Source organism: Vanessa cardui, chromosome 29 (genome assembly GCF_905220365.1).
Source record: "Vanessa cardui chromosome 29, ilVanCard2.1, whole genome shotgun sequence".
In the NCBI taxonomy this organism is placed as follows: Eukaryota; Metazoa; Arthropoda; class Insecta; order Lepidoptera; family Nymphalidae; genus Vanessa; species Vanessa cardui.
Window position 1 is genome coordinate 5,819,216 of NC_061151.1, and position 26,759 is coordinate 5,845,974.

Here is a 26,759-nt window from a genome sequence, read left to right on the forward strand (position 1 = left end):
AAATTTCACGAATAGCACTTTTCTGCAGTACAAACATCGTATTAATTTCAACTGCATTACCCCAGAGTAGGATGCCATACGACATTATATTGTGGAAATAACTAAAATACACAAGGCGAGCCGTTTCCACATCAGTCAAAAGTCTAACCTTTTTACCGCATAAACTGCAAAGCTGAGTCTATTCACCAATTTATTTATACGGAAACCCGATTGCTTAAAGTCTATGGTCATACCAAGGAACTCTGTTGATTCTATAACATCTAATGCTTCCACGTTCAAAAGTTCATTTGTTTTAACACTTCTAACATTGGGAAATGTGAATATAATACATTTTGTCTTTTTACTATTTAACATTAGATTATTGACACTAAACCAATGTACTATTTCCGAGAGAGCATTGTTTACATCGTCATACATTTAAAGAAGTCTTTTTATTTTAAAAATTAAAGAAGTATCATCAGCAAACAATACTATCTCGAGTTTGTCACCTAAGAGATGTGGCAGGTCATTTATTGCATATAAACAAGGAAGAGAAATCGACCAAGAATTGATCCTTGAGGGACCCCCACAGTAACTTGAGCCCCGGGAGATCTCTTTCCATTTACATCAACCTTCTGAATCCGATTGCTTAGATACGAAATCAGAAGGCTGAGTGCAGCATCCCTAATTCCTTAATGATGTAGCTTCCTGACCAAAGTTTCGTGTTGCACACAGTCAAAGGCCTTAGATAAATCACAAAATACCCTAAGGCATCCTGTGACTCCTCCCAGGCCTTGTAAATATTTTTAACGAGCTCATCGCCAGCGTCAGTTGTCGAGCGAACCCTTGTAAATCCAAATTGATTGTTTTTTTGCAAATTGTATTTGTTAAAATGTACTAGCATTTGATTTAGTAATAGTTTTTAGAAACTCTTGCTAAGAGTTGATAGTACAGAGATGGGTCTATAGTTGTTGGGGTGTGATGTACTACCTCACTTAAATATTGGCAATACTTTACTATGTTTCATGAGGTCAGGAAACACTCCACTAAGAACACAATTATTGAATAATAAGATACTACTGATACTGTTGACTTCCAAGCAGGATATATTAATTTAAATAATTATATGAACTAACAGACTTTGTATTTTTTAAATATTGAAAAAGAGTAACTACTGATTTTCTTGCCGGTTCTTCTCGGTAGAATCTACTTTCCGAACCGGTGGTAGCTTCACTTAATTGTAAAATGACGATTCAAAAGTGCTTGTATAAGCCTACTTGAATAAAGTTTATTTGATTTTGATTAACAGTTTCTTACATTACCAATGCCTCCCAAACCTTTGGAAATACTTTACACCCCCTGTGCCTATAGTTACTATCTCTTTCATCTTTCAAACCGAAAATATTTTAAATACCAGTCAGGTTTGAACAAAACCTAAAAATTCAAATATCGAACTAAAACAACTGAATCAAAATCGGTTCATCTGCTTACAAACACATACACACAGGTTAACAGTAAAATAAAACAATTTTGTCATAAAAATATTATAATCCTATCAAAATGTACACGATTTTAATCCTTATTTACATAACAATAACATTCAATATCGTCTAACAATTATCTGTTATTTATCATCTTCTTCAATTCTTCTCTCAACATTGCCGCCTCTTGTTCCATATCTTCTAAACTTCTAGCAGGTTTTGCTGGATGACCGGGTTTAACTCTGAAAACATATACATGAATATTTTAGATCAAGTATTTAAACATTAGTTGAATCAAAATTAAATACAAGTTGAATCAAACAAAATCGAATTCATTGCGTCAAGTGGCGAACTAATAGGGGGGCTGGAAGGGGCCGCTCGCCCTGGGCTCCAATCTTGGGGGGCCTCCAAATGCACCAGCATTCCACTGATCAAATCTTAAACAACGCTTTTGAAATGTCCTTATAAATAAGTACGACTTAGATGTAGCATCGGCAAATTCAATAAAACCGATTACTGTCGATTCACAACCAATAGAAACAGCTCCCTATCGCGCTATTCGACGCTATTCGTCGCTATAGATTCACGCGTCAGAGAAAGCAAGTGCATGTAAAGCGACGCGTCGAATTGACGAATATATTAGGTCGTATGATATTACAAGTTATTACGTTTGTGCAAAGATCATATTCACATAAGAAATAAATATTGATAATTTGGGATAGCGTACTCAATTCGGATGTGATCGGTTTTACGAATTTTGCCGATGCGACATCTATGTCGTGTCTTACTATACCAACATAATCTGACTATACAGCTACCTACACTTGTAGACTTATGTATATATATACATATATGTTATATACATAGTATTGTATTAGAACTGTCATCGAGAAATAAAGAAATTGAAATAGTATAATGGCAATAGGTAATAGTAATATTTCTTACGGCGCCAATGTCTATGCCTTTACTATATGTGCCTTGGTGATCACATAAGTTCTAAACAATATATAATATACAAAATAAATACTCACTGATCATGCTTCGCTAATTCCAAATATATCAAATCGTTTTCAATGAAATCTCCTTTCTTCCTCGGCATTATATGACAATGCAAGTGCTAAAAATAATAACATTTTAATTAAATTTAAATATATATTTGACATACAACTAAACTATATGGATAAGAAATATCCTGCTAGAAGGACCAATTAAATGCATTTAGTCAACCTGCTTTGGATGGTAGTGGAATAAAATCTTTATTATAATTGAATAAATAATATAAATAAATAAATATGAGACAACATCACATACATTACTCTGATCCCAATGTAAGTAGCTGAAGCACTTGTGTTATGGAAATCAGAAGTAACGACGGTGCCACAAACACCCAGACCCAAGACAACATAGAAAACTAATGGTAATCTACATCGACTCGGCCGGGAATCGAACCCCGAACCTCAGAGTGGAGTACCCATGAAAACCGGTGTACACACCACTCGACCATGGAGGTCGTCATATGTTTTAATTTATGTTTTAATAGTAATATCAGTATATTTACAAAAAAACCGAATTTAAATGATACTCAGGGAAAATAAATTGTATATGAAATGCAATAAATTTATTATCCTTGCGCTTTTTCAAATTATAATTTGGACTTAAAGCGACGTATAATTATCATTGCATTTTAATATGTGCATATGCATAATGCATGTATATATATACCAAAATAACATTTCTTACAATTTTTGTCGGTCTGTCTGTTTGTTGCGGCTAATCTCTGGAACGGCTGGACCGATTTTGACGGGACTTTCACTGGCAGATAACTGATATAATAGGGAGTAGCTTAGGCTTAACAAAATATATATTTTTTGTTACATTCAAAGTAACGGAAACAGCTAAATTGACCTGGCCATTTAACAGTTTTCCAGTGACCACTGCTATACATACCCTGACTGTCTGCCCCGCGTCAGGACCATCTTGTATAGTGACGGTACAAGATTGGGTTTCGTGAACTTTCTCCATAAGCTAAAAGAATATAAAAAAAAACCTTCAAACAATTATTGCACAATAATTTATATATTTAATTTTTTATTTTTAATCTGTTATTTTAAGCATTTATTGGTGGTAGGGCTTTGTGCAAGCCCGTCTGGGTAGGTACCACCCACTCATCAGTTATTCTAGTGAGTGAGTGAGCCAGTGTAATTACAGGCACTATATATTACATATATTACAGGCAGAATATGGGTCACCTGACGGTAAGTGGTCACCACCGTCTACAGACAATGGCGCTATAAGAAACATTAAGCATTCCTTACATCGTCAAAGCGCCACCAACCTTGGGAACTAAGATGCTATGTCCTTGTGCCTGTAGTTACACTGACTCACCCTTCAAACCGGAACACAACAATACTGAGTACTGTTCTTTGCTGGTAGAATATCTGATGAGTGGATGGTACCCAACCAGGCGGGCTTGCACAAAGCCCTACCACCAATTAAAAATAGCATCATAATCTCACATTTTGGATCAATCGAACAGTTCTATAGAAGTCATCAGCTTCATCGTCAGTCAAGTCCTTATTGCGTTCAGCGACGCGTATCGGAGCCACCAGTACGTGACCTGGGATGACACACCTGGAAATTGGAACATTTAGCAATGGAATGTTCTGGAAGATACAGTCAGAGTAAGAAAACCTTCGTCAGTTTTCAAATTCATTCCTTAACTTGACTGAACTTAAGACTTGATGTCTTAAATTCTTACTACCCTTTGGAACTAAAGCACTAAACTGACATACTTATGAACACTGCTGCTGAACGCTGAACAACTAGCATAATTATGAAATTAAACGAGTGCAACTAAAAATAGTGTAACATCTTTGGACATTGACATTTTTAATTTTACCGTTTCGTAAATTCAATTTAACGACACGAAACGGCAAAGTTAAAAATGTCTGCTAAAACACTCTGCATATCACGTGAAGTGGGGGACTTTGCCCAGTTGTGTGACCTTATACTGATAGTTTTGATGATCATCTTTGTTCATACACATTGGGTAAAAAAATTACCATCAAGAATGGGACTTTTTAGGATGAAATAAGAATATGGTTTCCTCACTTCTTGGACAATTTGGGGGGGGGGGGGTTGGTGAAAAACGTGGGAGCTTGGACTTTTGCTTTCAAAGCTATTCTCAGTCAAATTTCAAAACAAGAAAAAGCTATTTTATTGATAACTAGACAACTAGTTGCCGCCCTCGGTTTCGCCCGCATTTTAGGAATTGGTTGTGATATGTTAGGCAAAAATGTCCTTTCTTGGAGTTCAATTTTGCTTAACAGTCAAAGTCAAAAGTCTTTATTCAAAATGGAAGTGTTTACACTTTCTTATTGATAGTCGAAAATCTACCACCGGCTCGGAATTTAACACACCAGACCTGAGAAGAACCGGCGAGAGAAACTCAGCGGGATCAATAGGCTATTTGACAATGCGAAAAATAAATCGTGAATTATTGTAATCAGTGTATATTATGAGTTTAAAAATGATTATTTACTAACGAAAGTTGAAAATAATACTTAATTTATTCAAAAATCAATAAATAAAAACGCATTATTTCAAACGTTTGTCACGTGACACAAAACGGTCCTGATTGGCCGGGCTTATGATGAAGTCACTTTCTTGTAATCTTTCCTACTATATATACCACAGATTAAAATACAGGAAAGTGACGTCACCGACCCCATTGCAGCGCACTATTGTCCAAGTAGCGTTTTCGCGCGTTATTTAAATATGGAATTTTTAATATGATATTTTTCGGCAAATATGTACTAGAAATAAAAAAACAACTTTGACTGGGTTCCTTAATCTCTACTAAATAATATAAAATGGATTTTAAAAACCAGTCAAATAGTCAATTAATATATAAATCATTTTACAATATACAACAATAAACATATTTTTGTTATTTGAAACAGCCTGGAGGCGATCATCTCATTCCCAAGGTGTGCAGTCAACTAGAAAGTCATTAGTGCTGTAATATCCTTTAGCACACAAACGTCTTTAACGATTCTTTTCATACCAATCAACAAATTCGGTTCATTGATTTGGTCGTAAAAGTGTGACAGACAGACAGATAGAGTGACTTTCACATTTATAACATTGTGGTTTAAGAATTTTATTTTTCTCATAAAGAACATACAATGTTCACTTAAATGAGATATTTTACGTAATAATTTAACCGACAATTTAGTACAGTAGTAACGACTTATACAATTCAAGAGTAATTAATCTAAGTATTTTTAGAATAAGATAATAATTTTTTATTAAAAATCGTAAAGGATTTTTCATTGAAAATTTCATTAGGTAAGCTATTATATAGTTTTGCTCCCTCAAACTGTAGAGATTTAATTCCATATTTCGTCCTGGTCTTGGGTAATTCAAGTTTGTGTATATTTCTAGTGTAATGTTTGAAAGTTTTAGTTCTAAACGTTATTAGTGTGTGTATTGTTTTTTTTACATTCATAATATAGATCTAAAATCATTTCTTACCTTAGATTAACGAACGCATATGTCAAATCCGATTTGTAGAAGACACAGGATTCGGGAACTTTGACGTGTCCAAATGTATTCACCGGCCCGGATGTCGGGTGTTGGGTTCGATTCTCGGGCGGGGCTATCCGCTCCGAGTGCTCTTCTAGAAGGGTGTTTCTTAAACTCAACGTGTACAGGGAATAGACGTCCGGCCTGAAATTATACTAAGGGTCTGAAAAGCGGTTTAATCTCTGAGCAAATACTGTGCCCATCGATATTGGTAAAATGCACAAATTATACTTAGTTTACAAACAAATTGACGACCTCCATGGTCGAGTGGTGTGTACACCGGTTTTCATGGGTACGCCACTCTGAGGTCCCGGGTTCGATTCTCGGCCGAGTCGATGTAGATTACCATTAGTTTTCTATGTTGTCTTGGGTCTGGGTGTTTGTGGTGCCGTCGTTACTTCTGATTTCCATAACACAAGTGCTTCAGCTACTTACATTGGGATCAGAGTAATGTATGTGATGTTGTCTCATATTTATATTTATTTATTTATATTTAAATATTGTTTCTGTTATCTGTTAAATATATATAGGCAGATGTTCAGATATGTTACTGGTGGTACGTGATCACCACCAATAAATCTTGGCACTGAATTTTCATGTGCTTAATTTGTGTTTATAATTCGTCGGTAAAGGAAAACATCGTGAAGAGACCTGCATGTAACTAATTTCAACGAAATTCTGCCACATGTGCATTCCATCCGCATTGGAACAGCGTGGTGGAATATGTTCCAAGCCTTCTCCTTAAAAAAGGGAGAGGAGGCCTTAGCTATATAACTTATACTATTTTATTAAAAATATATTAAATATTATTATTTCACTGTAATGTATTTATATATTATGTTTATATCTGCTTTGTACACTTCTACCTCTTTCTATGTCTGTATATTTCCTCTACCATAAGATTGTCTGAAAGAAGGTGCCTCTTTTGCATCTTTTGGAAAGTGACTAATATGTTTATTGGTGTACAATAAAGAGTATTTTGATTTTAATGTGGCGGTAAAATATATATGTATACATTTTACTTGGTGGTAGGCTTTGTACAAGCCCGTCTGGGCAGGTACCACCCACTCGTCAGATATTCTATCGCCAAACAACAGTACTTAGTATTATTATGTTCCAATGTAAAGGATGAGTGAGTCAGTGTGACTACAGGCACAAAGGGTATAACATCTTAGTTCCCAAGGTTAGTGGCGCATTGGCAATATAAGGAATGATTAATATTTCTTACAGCGTCTTTATCTATGGGTGGTGGTGACCACTTACCATCATATGTTATATGTGCGTGGTACCACCGTAAATCAAAAAAGTAATAACAATCTTACCGTCTATGTTGAAACACGGGCATATTACGTCTTACACTAACTATCTTGTCCGATATCTCCGCGATCGCATACGTGGGGCTGGAGTCCCCGCAGTCGGCTAGGACTTCGCCCCAGGGATCCACGCACAAGCCGTGCCCGTAGGAGCGCCTCTTTGCATTATGATGGCCGGTCTGTGCGGCCGCTATCACGTAGCATTGATTCTCTATCGCCCTCGACCTGATGAATTGGAAAAGATTTTTAACGTCAACTATTACAACAACAATAACAACAACAGCCTGTAAATTGCCACTGCTGGGCTAAAGGCCTCCTCTCCCTTAGAGGAGAAGGTTTTGGAACATATTCCACCACGCTGTTCCAATGCGTGTTGGTGGAATACACATGTGGCAGAATTTCTATGAAATTTGTGTCACATGTAGGTTTCCTCACGATGTTTTCCTTCACCGCTGAGCACGAGATGAATTATAAAGACAAATTAAGCACATGAATCAGCGGTGCTTGCCTGGTTTTGAACCCGCAATCATCGGTTAAGATGCACGCGTTCTAACCACTGGGCCATCTCGACTCACTGGGCCATCTCGACTCTTATTACGTCAACTATTATATACTAGAAATTTATCGTTTATTCAAGAGATTATTTGGAACATCGAAGCCTGTGAATGTTAGTTTCGATTTAATTGTAAAATCTGTGTCACATTTGGCGGCAAAATTATTAAACTTTCTTTAGAAATTTGTCCATAATTATTTTTTTCTTATACAACAGTAGTGCCGCTCTCTAACCGGCCAGTAACTTTTAGTATCAGCATTGTACCCGTGCGAAGCCGGGTCTATAGCATAAACATCGCGATTTTTAAGGCATTTTCTATCTCACACAACCACTGTGTGGGACCAGCTTTCGCCGGCTGTTTTTCCGAACCGATACGACATGGGAACCTTCAAGAAAAGAGCGTACTCCTTCCTCAAAGGCCGGCAACCTGCAAGCCCCCCGGTGTTGCAGGTGTCTATGGGCGGTGATGATCGCTTTCCATCAGATGAGCTTCCAGCTCCTACTCGTGCTCATGCACCTATAGCATAAATAATAAATAAAATTTTAACAAAAAGAAAAACCGACTTCAAACAAAACAGTATTTTAAAACAAATTAAAATGCACTAAAATGTAATAAAAATAATTGCATATTTAACATATTTTTGAGAGTCCTCCTAGGTAAAATTAAATGAAAAATATTAGACTACTTAAAAGTCGATTTACGATTATATAATGTAGTTATAGTTATTGTTATATTTGGAGTCCACCCAGTAAAAAGTTATGAGGTAACAAACATTAAAAAAAAAAAATAAAAAATAAAAAAAAAAAAAATACAGACGTATTGATAACCTCCTCCTTTTTGAAGTCGGTTGAAAACGAGTATAACTTACAGGCACGGTGGAGTGACGATTTACGCAAGGCGGCTGGCAGGAGAAATACCACAGTGGCGTGCACTTGGAGAGACCTATGTCCAGCAGTGGACGAAAACGGGCTGATGATGATGATGATGATGATGATGATGATGATGATGATGATGATGATGATGATGAACTTACCTTAACAAAACGTGCCAATGCGCTGATCCCGTAGCGTAAGTGAAAGCCGACGGATAAGTCAGGATCTCAGCGCCCATTATGCTCAGAGCCGTGCTCAGTTCCGGGAAACGCATATCGTAACAGATAGACAGACCTGAACGGGAAAATATATCGTTGATGACGAGAGTATTACGTAGAAGGTATAAAACAGCCTGTAAATTTCCCACTGCTGGGCTAAGGTCTCTCATTTTGAAGAAAAGGTTTGAAACATATTCCACCACGCCATTTTACTTGGTAGGGCTTTGTGCAAGCCCGTCTGGGTATGTACCACCCACTCATCAGTTATTCTACCGCCAAATAACAATACCCAGTATTGTTGTGTTGCGGTCTGAAGGGTGAGTGAGCCAGAATAACTACAGGCATAAGGGACATAGCATCTTAGTTCCCAAGTTTGGTGGCGCATTGACGATGTAAGAAATAGTTAATATTTCTTGCAGCTTCATTGTCTATGGGTGATGGTGACCACTTATCATCAGGTCAGCCATCAGGTGGCCCATATGCTCGTCCGCCAACCTATACCATAAAAAAAGAACGCTATTTCAATGCAGATTGGTGGAAAGAAGGTATTTTACAACCTTCTACAATTGGTCACTTAATTCCTAACCCTAAAATGAATGTCTTATTTTAATCGTGTAAAATTTCCCACAGCTGAGTTAAGGCCTCCTCTCCATTTGAAGAGAAGCTTTGAAACACTCCACCAAGCTGTTCCAATGCGGGTTGATGGAATACACAAGTACCAAAATTTATATGAGATTAGACACATGCAGGTTTCCTCACGATGTTTTCCTTCACAACCGTGCACGAGATGAATTATTATACTGAAATTAAGCACATGAATATTCAGTGGTGCTTGCCCGTTACCACTGGGCCATCTCGGCTTCACTTGTACAAAATATGCAAAATAAATTACTCACTTCAATCTGTAACCATATAACCAATAAGACCAATTTGATCCTTTGTAAAAATGTTTGGCCGAATCAGTTATATCGACCAATGAAAATGATTATAATAGGCTATTTGACAATGCGAAAAATAAATTGTGGATTATTGTTATCAATGTATGAGTTTAAAAATGGTTACTTACCAACGAAAGTTGAAAATAATACTTAATTTATTCAAAAATCCATAAATAAAAATGCATTTTTTCAAGCGTTTGTCACGTGACACAAAACGCTCCTGATTGGCCGGGCTTATGATGAAGTCACTTCCTTGTAAACTTTGCTTTTCTACTATATCTACCACAGATTAAAATACAGAAAAGTGACATCACAGACCCCATTGAAGCGCCATATTGTCCAAGTAGCGTTTTCGCGCGTTATTTAAATATGGAATTTTTATTATGATATTTTTCGGCAAATATGTACTAGAGATAGAAAACACAACTTTTACTGGGTTCCTTAACTTCTACTAAATAATATAAAATGGATTTTAAAAAACAGTCAAATAGCCTATTATCTCATCTCCTATTGACCAATAGCAACAGGCCTTTAGGTTTCCTACCTACCAATCCTACCAATCGGGGAGTCAACTGGTGCCACAATCTGCTTGCCCGGTGTACAAAAATCACTCTCCTTCAATCTTATATTCCTCTCCGGTATTTCTACGTCAAATAAGTGAATCTTTCTATATGTCTGAACTATATCACCATTGTTGTTTATTATTATATGTGTATTGAAGAGTTTTTTGGGATTATTTTCGTCCTGAAAACAAAATTATAAAACTCACCTTACTTATTTGGCAGACATTTTCAACTTTGCCGTTTCGTAAATTCAAATCGTTTATAAAAATACATTGGTAAAAAAGGCATATTATTCGATACAAGATTTTGTAGATGATAAAAGGCGTGGAGTTAATACCTGTTGACTTCCAGGCATATATTAATTGAAATAATTGTATTAACTAACATATTTCGTATTTTTTTAATGTTGAAAAAGAGTAACTACTGAGTTTCTTGTCGGGTTTTCTCGTTAGAATCTACTTTCCGAACCGGTGGTATCTTCACTTAATTTGTTAATTGACGATACAAAAGTGCTTGTAAAAGCCCACTTGAATAAAGTTTATTTTGATTTTGATTTGATTTTTAATTATGAGATCTAAAGGTGTAATAATAATGAAATCAGCTTTTTTTCTTTTATATGCGGGGACACCGTTTCTCATGGGTACGCCACTCCGAGGTCCTGGGTTCGATACCAGGTCGAGTCGACGTAGAAAATTCATTAGTTTCCTATATTTTCTTGGGTCTGGGTTGTTTGTAATACCTTCGTTACTTCTGATTTTCCATTACGCAAGTGCTTTAGCTACTTACATTGGTATCAGAGTAATGTATGTGATGTTGTCCAATATATTAATATTATGAAGTTATAACTCTAGAGACGCGCTACGAAACATTTAAGAAAGTTTTGTTATTATATTGAGGCCATACAAAGAAGTTGCTCGCTAAACTGCCAAGTAAGTATCAAGTACAGTAATATATATTTCATACTAATATTATAAATGTGAAAGTAACTCTGTCTGTCTGTGGCTCTTTAACTATCAAACCAATGAACCTTATTTCACAAAATTTTATATGAAGCAAACTTGAACTGCCAGAAAGGACATAGGCTACTTTATTATCTAACAAAAGACAACCACCCCCTAAAACTCAAGCAAAGCCACGGGCGACTACTAGTTATACCTAACGTGACCATTTATTTTTTTGACTCAAAACGGGACACTCATTTATTTCAGTCAATTTAAAGGTAGCCAAGAAAAAAAATCCTTTTTTTAAAGTCATTTATTAAAAATATATCAGCTAGGTCAAAAGTTACAAATTATTAGAAGTATACGGTAATGTTATGTAGATATGTTATGTTTGTGTATATATGATTTACCTAAAAGGTGTACACCTCCGAACCCCTTTCTTAGAGTATTCAATGTCCTCTATCCAAAGGTTGTCTGGAAGAGATCGCTCTTTTAGCGATAAGACCGCCTTTTGTACCGTGTTTTCTATTTTGTTGTGTTACTTCTTATATTTTTTTTGTTTCGGTGTACAATAAAGCATATTTATCTTATCTTATCTTTATTTAAAGGTATACGGTATACCACACTCGCACACAGCTCGCGTTCGACTGAGCGGCTACGCATATTTTCACGCGTCTTCAGAAAACGGGACAATTTCGTGTCCCAAAGTTAATCTCATGGACACCGGAACTCGTAATCTTAAAAAGGGACTGTCCCGTTCAAAAGGGGACGTCTGGTCACGTTAGTTATACCTAATTATTAAGCTTTATTATTGAGAAGGAGGTTTGGTATTGAGGAGGTTTCTTTTATTCAATATTATCTCAAGATTTCTTTTTTTTTCACTTTATTGCACAACTATTTAACAAAAAATAAATTGAACAAAAGGCGGGCTTAAAGTAATATAGCCTTATCTACCAGCCAACCTTGGCACGTGCAAGAAAGAGCGTACAGTAGATGATAGATTTTCTTACTTTCATGGTATAAAGTTAAAGGATTTCCTATCATACCTTTTCATGCACTCCGCCCATAGACAACCAGACATTATGCTCAGCGGCCAACTCTCTATACTTCTTCACAGTATTACCAGTCAATATTGATTCAGCCGAGTTAAGTGTATCTTGTTTGTTATCACAGATAAAATCACATGCTTCTGGAAAGAATATCACCTGGAGAAGAAAAAGAATAAGCTATTATTTTCTTACAAATAACAAAAAATACTTAGTAATGTTTGCTGTTAGCATCAGCTACTCTGGGTAGATACTGCTCACGTAACCCACATATTAGTTATTCCCCTGCCAAACAACAATACTTGGTAATTTTGTGATTCGGTTTGAAGGATAAGTAATCTTAGCTCATGAGGTTAGTTCATATATCAGTATAATAAAAATTAATCGATGATTTAATAGGCTATTTGACAATGCGAAAAATAAATTGTGAATTATCGTAATCAGTGTATATTATTAGTTTAAAAATGGTTATTTACTAACGAAACTTGAAAATAATACTTAATTTATTCAAAAATCAATAAATAAAAACGCATTTTTTCAAACGTTTGTCACGTGACACAAAACGCTCCTGATTGGCCGGGCTTATGATGAAGTCACGTTCTTGTAAACCTTGCTTTTCTACTATATGTACCACAGATTAGAATACAGCAATGTGACGTCACCGACCACATTGCAGCGCCATATTGTCCAAGTAGCGTTTTCGCGCCTTATTTAAAAATGGAATTTTTAATATCAAATTTTTCGGCAAATATGTACTAGAAATAAAAAATTCAACTTTTATTGGGTTCCTTAATCTCTACTAAATAATATAAAATGGATTTTAAAAACCAGTCAATTAGCCTATTTTCACAGTACCAATATTTATAGTTGGTAGTGACAATTGATTACCACTTCATCCAATTGACTGTGTCGTCATTTAATTTTTAAAGTATGTTACTAGTTACATAATTAAAAAAAAAACACTACATGATTAGGCATAAAGTAAAGTAACAGCCTGTAAATTTCCCATTGCTGGCCTAATGGCCTTATCTCCCATTAAGGAGGGCTTGGAACATATTCCACCAAGCTGTCCAACGTGGGTTGGTGGAGTGCACATGTGGCAGAATTTCAATGAAATTAGACACATGCAGGTTTCATCACGATATTTTCCTTCACCACCGAGCATGAGATGAATTAAAAACACAAATTAAGCACATATATGTAGTGGTGCTTGCCTGGGTTTGAACCCAAAGTCATTGGTTAATATGCACATGTTCTAACCACTGGGCCATCTCGGCTCTTAGATTATACATAGACTACAAAATTAATAAAACCAAATAGTTCTATTCAGCATTTGTCATTAAGGTTATGCATGTTTCCAGCTGTATTTAAATGCTTATTCCAATAATAATAATGTTACTATTATATAGAACAAAAACCCTCCCTTACGGTTTTGCTCCATACAGCTTGATCAGTCCCTGTCTCCTACCTCCAGCACAATTACTTCACATGGGCCACATTATCAACAAAATCATAGATCAAGTAATATTAACGCAATAATTAGTAAGTAATGTTTGTTTTCTTTTTTTTTGTTTTTTTTAAGGGTCCTTTGTAGGCAGCCTATATGTCGGCCCCATTGTTACACGCTAAATACAAACAAAAAGGGTAGGACTAAACCAGTTTAAGAGAATTAGTAACAAATTCATATATTTTGACTGCTAAAATACTGGAAGGCTTACTAAATAGAATTAAAAACACCAATATTAAATAAATTTAAATTAAGTTCGCATTTTAGTGTTTCTCTCAAACTGTGGTTACGGACACATGCAGACAACGAGTGTGAAACATATTCTAATACAGCACATACTTCACTTTTCCTCATCAGATGCTTAAACATGCCTAGTGGCATGTGTCCAGATCTAAGTCTAAATGCTATGACTTACTTCTATTAATATTACTATAATAAGTAATGTTTGTTCTCACAAACATTTCACATACCTCAGCATTATCTTTAACAGCGTCCCTTACTAACTGACTAACAACATTTAAATTCGCTACTTTATCAGCGACCGATGTCATCTGACATACTGCTATTTTTTTACTGCTCATCGTGTTAATTTCGCGCTTCACGTGGATCCTTGATATTCGCTTAAGTACTGATATTGTCCAACACTAAAATAAAAACAGCATTCAATTATTTTCCTAGTAGACAAAAGTTAGTAAGGCTCATTAAAGCCCTCTTAGGAAGACGCGAGCCCTCAGCCCGTAGCGATAAAATATTTCAAGAACATATATCTGTAGTTACTTTAATTTCGTTATATGGCGTTTTCAGGCACTAATAATAATTGGTTTATCAAATTGTAAGATATTTGAATAAATTTGTGGTAGGACTGCGTTTTTTCACAATGAAACGTCGTACCGAAGTCTATATCTGCCTAGCTACGCAACTTTATTAAACAAATATTATTCTGTACCATATTCAATACGCGTTTTAATCAAACTGTTTACTTTAAGTATATGATATAAATGCTATATATTATAACAGTAATTAATTGCGATTAGACTTCATTACAATGAGCGCGTAATAAGATAAACATTGTTATCATTATAAACGCCAATAAAAGATAACAATGAAAAGTAAGTAGTGAGTTTTCAATCGTAGTAAACTTCGCTTACCCGCATTATACTTAATCTAAACAGCGGTAGAAAGAAAAAACTACCTGAATATACTTTTTATCTTTACTTTCATCAATATTTGTAAGTCAGCTGTTTATTTTCAGCAGCTGAGCTTCAAAACTAAAGGTTATAAATGTCGTCATAAAAGTCACAATTCGGTATTTTTCGTTTTTCCCGCTTGGAAATGGCAAAAGTATGTATTCAAAAAGCCGCATCCTCTGTGTATTTTCTATAAGACCTGGATAAAATATCGGGAAATAAACTAAAACTCTCATGGTATTAATAGGTTGGAAATTTTGAAATAATAAAAAGTTAACACAAAATATTAATTTTGTTTTATTCAATAATCATTAATGTATAAAAATGTAAAAAATATATTTAAATATTTCCGACGACCTCATGTTTTAATAAAATATAAGTATGGTATGCGATACTTTAAAAACCATTTTACAAGTTACAAACCAAAATAAATACTAAATAAATTATTAAAAAACCATACTGACAGAAAATTTTAAGAATCTCCACTACTTTTTGACCGAGGTTCTTCATAATTTTAAATCTGACCCTAAAAATGAGCTGTATTATAGTCCTGTCTCCGGAAACAAGTATAGCGTTTATTATTTCTATAGCCCGCAGTGGAAATACGGAAATATAAAACGCAGGCCTAATATGAGATAATGCAATCTTCAATACATTTGTACACTCTTCATATCGGCTCACATAGCTGATGCTTGCAATTTATATTAAAAAATTTATATCGTTAAAAGCAATTAAATAGAAAAAAAACGGAACATGAAGCTATGAAGTGAGTTTTACATGCCCTATACCTTTTATACCCCACACGTGTATGGAAAGCTTCATATAATTCAGAAACATAAAACAGACTTAATACGATATCATTTGATAATATAACTTTTTTTTACTTGTATGTTTATTTATTACGAATAAATAACCATTATGTAATTTATTATGTAGTTAAATACCTTCATAAAGTAATGAAATTATTTTTGATATCGTAAATCGTGAAACGAAACGCATTTTTCTCAAACAAAAATGGCGTAGTTTGTTGAATGTCAGTGTTGTGAAAATGTAAAATAAATAAAAATGTTTAGACTCGTAAGAAGTGTTTTTATATGCCTAACTATTCTTCTCCTTATCATAGAAACATGTGAGTATAAAAATTTTAGTTATTCCATTCGAAAATATGATTGTATCGAATATTATGTATATAGCTTTTAAAAATTCAGTATTTTTCATATTTAAAGGGCCTTGGGTCTATAATTGTTCATAACTGTTTGCTTAATGTACGGTTTTGTTAAAGGTTTTTCCTCAATTATAATATTATACAAAGGGATTGTGACATTTTATTGTGAAAAATATTTTTTTTTCTAACGCAATGGTTGCTAACAAATTAACGGTATTTTTTTTCGTTACAAACAGCATTCCTTTCTCTTTGAGCCTAATTATAAAATCTAACAGTTATATTTTTAAACATTACTCAGATAAATTCATACATTATATATTAATATGTGTAAAAAAATATATGAATAAATATCGTATATGATAAGCATAAATCAATATTTATATAAATCAAAGAAATTAAATAAATTGCCGGTAAAGTCATTTATTTGTACAATATACGAAAATTACTCAAAAAAAAAAACAAATAGAAAGAAAAACGTAAATATTCACAACTTAAAACTTATATAAAGTTTAACCTTCTCATTCAATTTTAAACGCGAGATAATAAAGGTCAGATAAAATTTCCTGAAGGTCTGTTAAACATGAAAACTGTCTACGGTACATACATACATATATATAAGTTTATTTCTATGTTTATTTACATGTTGTGTATAATCTACACTAATATATGAGGAGTAGCTTTACTGATATAACGCTGAACTGAAAAACAATAATAAATATATGTAAAACATACAACGGGCAATACAGAATGTTTTGCAGGTTTTTTTATAATATTATGCCTAACAATGTAACACAGACTCGCAGATTTGTTACAAGCTTTTTGGGCTATTATCATCCACACTCCTAGCACAAGATCTTAGTTCAGTTTCAGTTGTAAATAGTGATAATGGCAATACCTAAAATGTGGTGAGGTGTGATATTAATATATTTGTAGTATAAACAAGATACATTTGTGAAATATAAATATTCCATACTAAGGTTATGTCCTCTGAAATATTAGTATGTTAAACAAGTAAATATATTGATTAAATAAAACATATACTGAACGGTTTTCAGCATTACCCTCATCATTAAAAATAATAACTGCATGTACTTGTTACCATAGAATATGCAAATAAACCATACCTTACAATGTCTATAATATTATAATAATTTTTTAACTGTTGAAAAAGAGTAACTACTGAGTTTCTTCCTGGTAGAATCTACTTTCCAAACCAGTGGTAGCTGCACTTAATTGTAAAATGATGATTCAAAAGTGCTTATAAAAGCATACTTGAATAAAGTTTGTTTTGATTTTGATTTAAAGAACGGCCTTTTGTGACTATTAATGTCTATAAAAGCCATATCTGTAAGACTATTTGTTGTATGAGGTTCTCTAACCTTTGGGGATGGTGTTCAGTATAGGACCTTCCTTGGAGTTCAAGCTTGATTCATACTAAATTCAATCAGTACTAAAACTCAGTACAGTCATTTTTAGTTAAACTGTATAGCAATTGCTTTTACATTTATAATATTAGAATTAAAGAAACTTCACTATCAACTTAGGTTACATAGAAGTTTCAATGTAAATAATGATTTAAATTTATGATTTAAATTGATGTATCATATGCACAGGTTTTACAGGTAAATTAGTTGAAGCGATGAGGCAACAGCAATCTCATTTCGAAAATTTTGTATACATTTTGACTAGTTTTAGCACAATAAACTACTCTCATTTATAGACTCATATTTATTATGTATTTAAGAAATAATGGCATACAAAATATTGCCAAATTAATATCAGAAATTCAATAAAATTAAAGTAAAAATAAGTAGTTAAGTGGAATTGTAATAGTGTTATATTATAAATACAGGTTATTATTAGATATTAATCAAGGGTAGAGTGTATTGCATATAACAGAGGTAATTTAAAGTTATATGAAAATATAGTATATAAATTTCGTTTTTTCGTTGGTTATATGTATAAACACAATTTTTTACTCTACTATCCAAACCATGATGAGATTACTTTTAATCTCATAATTTTTTCTTTGATTCCCAGGCTCAAGCGATCCGCAGCCTCCATTCTTAGCCCTCAACAGCCCCGGGGACACGGAGTATATAGATATTATTGTGCGTCAGGAACATGATAATTTGACTCTGGTATGCGAGGTGCGGGGTGACACGACGCCGAGGGTCTACGTGTGGAACTATGTGAATGACAATGGGACGGATAGAGGCAGGTAAGCATCAAGGGGCATAATAACTTTTGCCATTTCTTAAACTGCAATGCAAATTAGCACTGAAAGTGTTGTGTCCAGTGGTGTAGCTATCGTAGGGCAGGTGGTGCAGTGAACCAGGGCCCCGGAATTCAGGGGGCCCTCTATCTAACCATAAGCTTCTGAAGCTATAAAAACACAACCCTACACACAAGATTTCTTATTTGGTATCTATAGTTTTAAAGGGTTGGAAAAGAGGGGGTGAGGGCCCGATTCATTTTCTATGCACCGGGGCCCCTCCTCACCTAGCTACGCCACTGGTTGTGTCTTGCGCCTCTTTCATATAGAATGGCTATTTGTATTGTGATATTAAAAAAAATATTTATATACTTTACAGACCGTTCAGCATAGAGCCAGTTGGAGGTGCATCGGTGAGCAGTAAGCTAGAACGAACCAACCTTCAGATATCAGACAGCGGTCACTACATGTGCTCTGCGCCTCCTTTCAGCAGCACCCTGTATATCTTGGTACAGCCTAGAGGTGAATATGAGTTGTTCTACCGTTCAAAGCCCCGGTCGACATGAGGAAAAGTTACTGAGTTCTTGCCCATACAGAGCCGTCTCAAGCTATGCTGGGCCCCTTAGACACACACAAAGGCCCCTTAATAGATATTATCTCCAAATAGTTTGATGAGAACCTCATCTGAAGTTGAGTTTCAATACATTTATTTTCGTAAATTCTCAGGAATCTAATTTGTAATAATAATAAATTTGTAGTAATATATTATATGGCATAATGCATCTATTTCTATCAAAACGTCTGCTTTACATTTTTAATCTTGACAACCGTCTATAGCCTTTTGGTAATGATGTTAGATATCTCTTGCAAATATGGCTATTTCTAAAGTATTCATAGCAGTCAAACGTGTGAAAGACATCGGTGTTTTTGCGGGGCCCCCTTCAGGATGGGGGCCCGGGCTCGAGGCCCCCTAAGGTTTGGGGCCCCGGGTACTAACGTCGTGGTGCCCTCAGGCCCTTCGTACTGCGCGCGCGGCGCTTTCTGGTGCGGTCCGCGCTGCGTGCTGCCGGCCTACGTGTGCGACGGCTGGCGCGACTGCCCTCAGGCCGAGGACGAAGCGCCGCCCTTCTGCCCGCCGCAGCCCTGCAGCCGTGAGTCCCTTACACCTCAGTACAATATTAGCTTATGATATACAGTTTAAAAATAAAGATTTGAAATAAATAGAAGTGTCATAAATTAATTTTTTTTATTCTTTTTTGTTTATATAAATTGATCACAGATATAATAATTTAGTTAAATTAATAATTAATTTATTATCTTAAAGATAACTATTTTAATATAATTATATGTATAACGACTATTTAGCTAGGCATATACTCTTTCTCAGACGTGATGATATTCAAAACATAAGTCTAGTCGTTGACATTTGTAATATATGTATTTCTATTGATATTCTTTTAAATATACCCTTTTTTCGCTGTCATGTGTTCTACGTCATAATTACGCATCAAACATGTATGATAAAAAAAAATCCTAGTTAAAAATATATACTTTAACGACGGCAGGCAACGACAAGCTGAATTGTTCGTCGGGGCGCTGCATATCGGAGTCTGCGTGCTGCCGGCCGGGCGCCCCTCTGTGCCGGGAGCCAGCCTGCTGTGCCGAGCACCGCTACTCCACGCTCGCGGGTAACCTTACTGAGATATCAACACCCCCCACCCCCCATTTGGTGCACCTTTTCTTACAATAACAACACGACCGCCCCCCCCCCATTTGGTGCACCTGTTCTTAAAATAACAACAGATAGAAAATTTCCCACTGCTGGGCTAACTAGCTAGCTAGCTCCTGAAAGGGGGGAAGCTTTGAGGTTTGGAGCACATTCCACCATTGAACTCAGAATTTTGTTGAAATTTGTTACAACAACGCACAGGTTTTCTCAAGATGTTTTCCTTCACCGCCGAGCACGAGATGAATTATAGAAACATGTAAATTCAGTGGTCAGTGGTGTTTATTTGGGTTTGAACCCGCAATCATCGGTTAAGATGCACGCGTACCACTGGCACATCAGTTCGTACTGATTGATTCATTTTTAATATCGATTATACTGTTGATAAGACACATATTTTATTTAATGGAGAGCATTTCGACCATAGAGTTGATATAAAACAGACGTGGCAGATATATAAGTGATAGCTGTATGAGTATGAGAATCCAGTAGTTTCTTGATATTGAACCTTTCTTTTTTTTTTTCTTCATATACTGTGTCCACAATATACAATATCCACTAAGTAATTAATTTAATAATATAATAATTTTAATAAAAAATAAATTAATTCAATGAAATGCTTTAATATTTATTTTCTAATTATTAATTAATAATATTTCGTGATTATTAGTCGAATTGTTATATGTAAAAGTATTTTTATTATTTATTGTTATTGTATTTAAAAATATTTTATAAAATATGTGTATTGTAATGTTATAAGTGCATGCCGAGACTACCTGTAATTAGAACATTTTCGTTGATTTAAGTTGTTATATTGTATGTATTCAATGTGTTATTGTATCTACTGTTGGTTGTCCTAAGTAAATAAATAAATAAGTAGTTTCAGATTTGTAATTGAGGCCCGTGACCTTGAAAATGGTCATCAAAGACATAATTATACAAAACTTATCATACTTGTATATTGATTTTAATGTATTTTTTTGTCTTCAGGTTACGTGGAAGTTGAGTTCCCGCCGCTGTTCGAAGATAGACACGCGCCGGACGATTATGGGTTCATTCAGTCAACTATATACACAGTCACCGGTTAGTTGAAATATATCTGCTTGTGATAACATATATATGATTTGTCAAGGAGAAGACATTGTCTCTATGGGCAAGTTTTTTTTTATGGTATAGGTTGGCGGACGAGCTTATGGGCCACCTGATGGTAAGTGGTCACCATCGCCCATAGACAATGACGTTGTAAGAAATATTTACTGTTCCTTACATCGTCAATGTGTCACCAACCTTGGGAACTAAGATGCTATGTCTCTTCAAACCGGAACACAACAATACTGAGTACTGTTATTTGGCGGTAGAATATCTGTTGAGTGGGTGGTACCTACCCAGACAGGCTTGCACAAAGCCCTACCACCAATTGGCACACACTTTGATCACGGTGGTCAGAAAATTTAATAAAGTAATAGTGTTGTATTATAAATATCACACATATATATTACATGTTAATCACAATAGTCTTAGAAGTGTACAATATAATATTTAAATCTGAATTTTGTTTACTGTTATTCCTACTTCCATTGTAATAGGCTATTACTGAAAACTTGTATGTGAATGTTGACATTTATATGTGTGTATGTGTGTCTGTCAGCGTGCGCGCTGATCTTCATGATAGCGGTGGTGCTGCTGGTGTCGGCGCTCTGCAAGATGCACATGAAGCGCGCCGCGCTGCGCGGGTACGCCGCCGCGCACCGCGACACCGCGCACCACTACGCCGTGAGTACCGCGCACACGCACGCACACACACACACACGCACTCGCACGCACTCACTCACGCACGCGGACACACGCGCGTACACACACGCGCGCTAACAGACGCACGCACACACACACGCACACACACACACACACACGCGCATACACACACACACGCACACGCTAGTGATGATGTCGCCTCATGTCGTCTGAACGTGTTGGGAGCAAGCGAGATGGCAGACATCTCACCTGGCCGTGAGAACCAGCGCCAATGACCTACTTCTATCTTGCAAGTTGCATGCGTATAATAAAATTGGAGTGTCTCCTTGTAATATTATAATGATAGATTTTTGCTATATTTGTATGTATGTAAACACGTTCATTTTTGTCTGTCTGTTTGTTCCGGCTAATCTCTGGAACGGTTGGACCGATTTTAATGAGACTTTCACTAATGGATAGTCAATGTAATAGGGAGTAATTTAGGTTACTTTTATTTTAGAATTAAATATAAAATAAATAATTAAGTCCCGTTGCATTGTCCAAATACTGCCACATAAGACTTATTTATGACAAAAGTCTGAGAACTGAACAATTACACCAAGATCGTGGGCACATATAGTATATAATACTTATGAAAAATCTGTAACTGTGAACGCTTCTGTAATTGGGTACATTTTCAATGTTAATATGTTTTTATTTTTTTAAATCTAAAAAACATTGATATTTCAAAGTACAGACACAACAAAAAATTAAATAATTTGTCGTAATTTATTTGTTTGTAAATAAATATCTCCTCGTACTGTAATTGGTTGATTTAATTGATATTTTATTACAGACACAATATTTTTTTTAATTAAAACTTTTTTGAAAGGCACGCTACCCTCCCCGCTACGAAGCAGCTACGGCTCGACTGCTAGAGCCCGGGGCTTCAGCCAGCCCCGTCCGGAGTCCCCAAGTGACATCCGTAAGTATACTTATAAATTATTATTATTTTTTTATACATATATTCTGAAGGATTCTTGACAACAAAAAATATAATTTAATCCTATATCTATGTATTCAATGTGATTTTCTAATTGTACTGATTTATTGTTCTGCCAACAGTACTTGATTAATATATAATTGTTTATAACTAGCAACTTGCCCCTGCCACGGGTGCAATATTGATACTAAACATACTACAGAATTTGTTTATATACAACATCACATTGCAAACTTCTAAAACGATCAGTGTTTCTTTACTATATTATCCATGTACTATATATGTAAAACTTTCTTCTCTAATCATTCTATTTATTAAGAAAACAGCATCAATATCCGTTGTATAATTTTTAAGTGTCTGTAGTTACACTGACTCACTCACCCTTCAAACCGGGACACAACAATACTGAGTACTGTTATTCGGCGGTAGAATAACTGATGAGTGGATAGTACCTACCCAGATGGGCTTGCACAAAGCCCTACCACCAATTAGCACACACTTCGACCACGGAGGTCAGAAAATTTAATAAAGTTTTTTTCTGTATTCCAGGAAGCTGGCAGTCCGACTTCACCTCAGTCCCCGATCGAGGCCACCGATGACCCAGCATGCAACGGGGGCTTCGGACTCGCCAGACTCTCTGCGATATTCTGCTCTAGGTATAGACAGGTAAGATAGTATCGATCACATGATTTTTTCTATTGTAATGTGTTAATTCAACTCAAACTCAAATTCCTTTATTCAATATAGAAGCATTACACTTACTTATTGATTGTCAAATAAACACTACCACCGGTTCGGAAAAAGGAACACCCTGACCTGAGAAGAACCGGCGAAAGAAACTCAGCGGGTCTTTTTTTTCTGTTATTTTTTTTTTTTTTGTCAAATTAATAAGATACATAGTAGTATATGATTAGAAATAGCTAGGAGGCGATCGTTTCATTCCCAAGGTGTGCTATCTTGATACCTTGTGATACCTTGTGATACCTTTTGCACACAAGCATTCATCAATAGATACTATACTGTAATCAGACTGTGTTCTGTCGATAAGTTATTAAATTATTCACTTGTGCAACCCGCCTTGGGTAGGTACCATTCACTCATCAGTTATTTTACCGTCAAACAACAGTACTCAGTATTGTTGTGTTCCGGTTTGAAGGGTGAGTGAGCCAGTGTAACTACAGGCACAAGGGACATAGCATCTTAGTTCCCAAGGTTGGTGGCGCATTGACGATGTAAGGAATAGTTAATATATCTTACAGCGTCATTGTGTATGGGTGATGGTGACCACTTACCATCAGGTGGCCCATATGCTCGTTCGCCAACCTATACCATAAAAAGAAATCCAAAAGTAACTCCGCTGTAACTAACTTACTGACTAACTTCACTTATAACAAAATTGTAAAAGTATAAATAGTACGTATAATTTTCTCACATCATCATTATACCTGAATCTCTCCATTCTTATTAAAGAGAGCGTATCCACGTTACAGGTACCCACCCAGTGCTGCGACGTCGAAATGACGGACGTAAGATCCGCGTCGCTGACCAACTCGCCGAGGAATCGAACCCGGACCCTCGACTACCGCTCGCCGACGTACTGCGACACCGACATGTACTTCACCAACCCGGACCTGACGGCCCGAGAGCTGAACTACATGGCGACTCCGATAGAGTTTCTAAGGCGGCGGACCTTCAGACGGAACACGATCGATAGGGTCATGGACCAGCTTTCGGTCCAGAGACCACTGACCCTACAGCTAGGTAGGTTCCAACTCAGTATACCTAGGTTCGGTAGGCGCTCCGAGGAGCCTAGACCGGATACGCCAAACGTGGCAGAGATAAACATAGATGATCTAGAGTTTGTTAGATTAAATTCCCGTGAAACGTACACGCTTAATGGTAGAACGATAAGGTTGCTAGGGGCTAACTTCGAGAACTACCCGGTATTGGACAGTACCCGGCCCCCCCCTTACAATGAAGCGATGAGGTACAAGTACGGCCCTCCCCCCGAATATCTGAGTAGGGAGGGGATTAACGGTCAGGGTCAAAGCGACTGCACAGAGAACGAAGCAAGGAGCAACGTCGAAATGCCCCCCTGCTATGAAGACCTGGCCTCCGGTGTCGATTCGAACGCGAATATCGATAATTTGACAGTCGATGTTATCGATATTACAGATAATTCGAATAATAATGTAACCTCTGTCGATGTAGTCGATAATACGAATGTTGACAATAATTTTAATTCGGAGAACGATAATAATGTGTTCGTTGAATCTGTTAATTCAGTCGATCACGTTAACACGGCTAATTTGATAAACGATAGTTCCGTACCCGAGACGATAAGTTCCGTTATCGATAACTTGCCAGCTATAGATAGTGATGTGAACGCTAACGATAGTTACAACGATGTTGCGTAGCGTTTCGTAAGTGATTTTATTATTTAAGTGTTATATATTATTTGTTATATGTTATTTATATATTATAAAAAAATATCTATCAACGTCACGGTCTCATAGAAATATCTTGTATATGTATAATATGCGCATGCGCATCCTTTATTCGATTAATTTGACACTTATAAGTTAGTTTCTGCCGCAGTGACATAAGTGTACTACAGATGGCGCGGTAGTCGTTTCGAATAATTGTTAACTATTTCATTTTAATAATTATTTTAATGTAGAAGAAATCCTAGTTGATTTTAAAGTTTAGCAATTATTTATTAATTTCTTTAGAATTGCTTCGATGTTACACGTAGGTGTCTGTTTAGTATCATGATGCCGCTATCATACCCCACTGTGACAATCTTTCCCGGTACTCAAACTATCACCATACAAAAATTTCATCGAAATCGTTTCAGCAGTTTAAGCTTTAAGTAACAGATAGAGTTACTTTCACATTTATAATATTGTAAACCAATCGGTCTGAACAGAAGCGACAAGAAACTAATTTTCATACAATATTTTTTTTTAATAAGATTTAAATTTATTAATTGGCAATATCAACATAATCATTACAAGTAAGATATAGTATGTAAAAATATACTATGTTGTTTTAATATGTACGACACAACTTAGATGTCGCATCGGCAAAATTCGTGAAACTGATCACATACGAATTGAGTAAGCTATCCCAAATTATCAATATTTATTTCTCATGCGAATATGATCTTTGCACAAACGTAATAACGTGTAATATCATACGACCTGATATATTCGTCAATTTGACGCGTCGATTTACATGCACTTGCTTTCTCTGACGCGTGAATCTATAGCGACGAATGGCGCGATAGGGAGCTGTTTCTATTGGTTGTGTGAATCGGCAGTTATCGGTTTTATTGAATTAGCCGATGCTACATCTATTTTGTATCGTACTATAATCATATATGCTTGTATGTTTGAATCAATTATTCGCTAATGTTACATAAATTAAGGATACCTGTGTTTCACTGAAGTGTTTTCAATACTAGTACCCCGTGCCGGTTTCACACGGATGTACTATAGTGTTTTTTTATATTTTTACCGTTTATTCAATTTTTTTTTAATGCTTTTTACGGCACGTTTGTCAATTATCGTTTTATTGCAACTTACGTACGCAAAAAGTAAAGTAAATTAAAGTAACAGCTTGTACATTTCCCACTGCTGAGATAAGGCCTCCTCTTCCATTAAGGAGAGGGTTTGTAAGATATCCCACCACGCTGTTCCAATGCGGGTTGGTGGAATGCACATGTGGCAGA

General features: G+C 35.7%; 2 protein-coding genes across 5 annotated transcripts; one reads left to right on the top strand and one right to left on the bottom strand.

Moving 5' to 3' along the window:
* Nucleotides 1–1,512: 1,512 nt before the first annotated feature.
* LOC124541997 (nitrilase and fragile histidine triad fusion protein NitFhit) lies at nucleotides 1,513–15,310 on the bottom strand. 4 transcript variants are annotated; one of them, XM_047119947.1, is made up of 11 exons: nucleotides 15,192–15,310; nucleotides 14,470–14,643; nucleotides 12,493–12,651; nucleotides 10,491–10,686; nucleotides 8,948–9,080; nucleotides 7,370–7,585; nucleotides 5,997–6,191; nucleotides 3,977–4,091; nucleotides 3,408–3,485; nucleotides 2,492–2,577; nucleotides 1,513–1,702 (listed from the first exon to the last, which is right to left on the bottom strand). In XM_047119947.1, exons 2-11 carry the CDS (start codon nucleotides 14,578–14,580, stop codon nucleotides 1,597–1,599), a joined length of 1,395 nt encoding a protein of 464 aa, XP_046975903.1. In that variant the 5' UTR covers nucleotides 14,581–14,643; nucleotides 15,192–15,310; the 3' UTR covers nucleotides 1,513–1,596. The 4 variants fall into 4 exon arrangements, with proteins under 4 accessions (XP_046975903.1, XP_046975901.1, XP_046975902.1 ...); XM_047119945.1 differs by having other exon boundaries at nucleotides 15,148–15,296; XM_047119946.1 differs by lacking the exon at nucleotides 15,192–15,310 and adding an exon at nucleotides 14,777–14,926.
* Nucleotides 15,311–16,194: 884 nt separating this feature from the next.
* On the top strand, nucleotides 16,195–26,228 carry LOC124542004. Its single transcript, XM_047119957.1, has 10 exons — nucleotides 16,195–16,315; nucleotides 18,392–18,572; nucleotides 18,946–19,088; nucleotides 19,580–19,717; nucleotides 20,132–20,254; nucleotides 21,283–21,375; nucleotides 21,941–22,065; nucleotides 22,916–23,008; nucleotides 23,576–23,692; nucleotides 24,517–26,228. The coding sequence occupies exons 1-10, from the start codon at nucleotides 16,252–16,254 to the stop codon at nucleotides 25,441–25,443; spliced, it is 2,004 nt and encodes a 667-aa protein (XP_046975913.1). The 5' UTR covers nucleotides 16,195–16,251; the 3' UTR covers nucleotides 25,444–26,228.
* The last annotated feature ends 531 nt before the right edge of the window (nucleotides 26,229–26,759 follow it).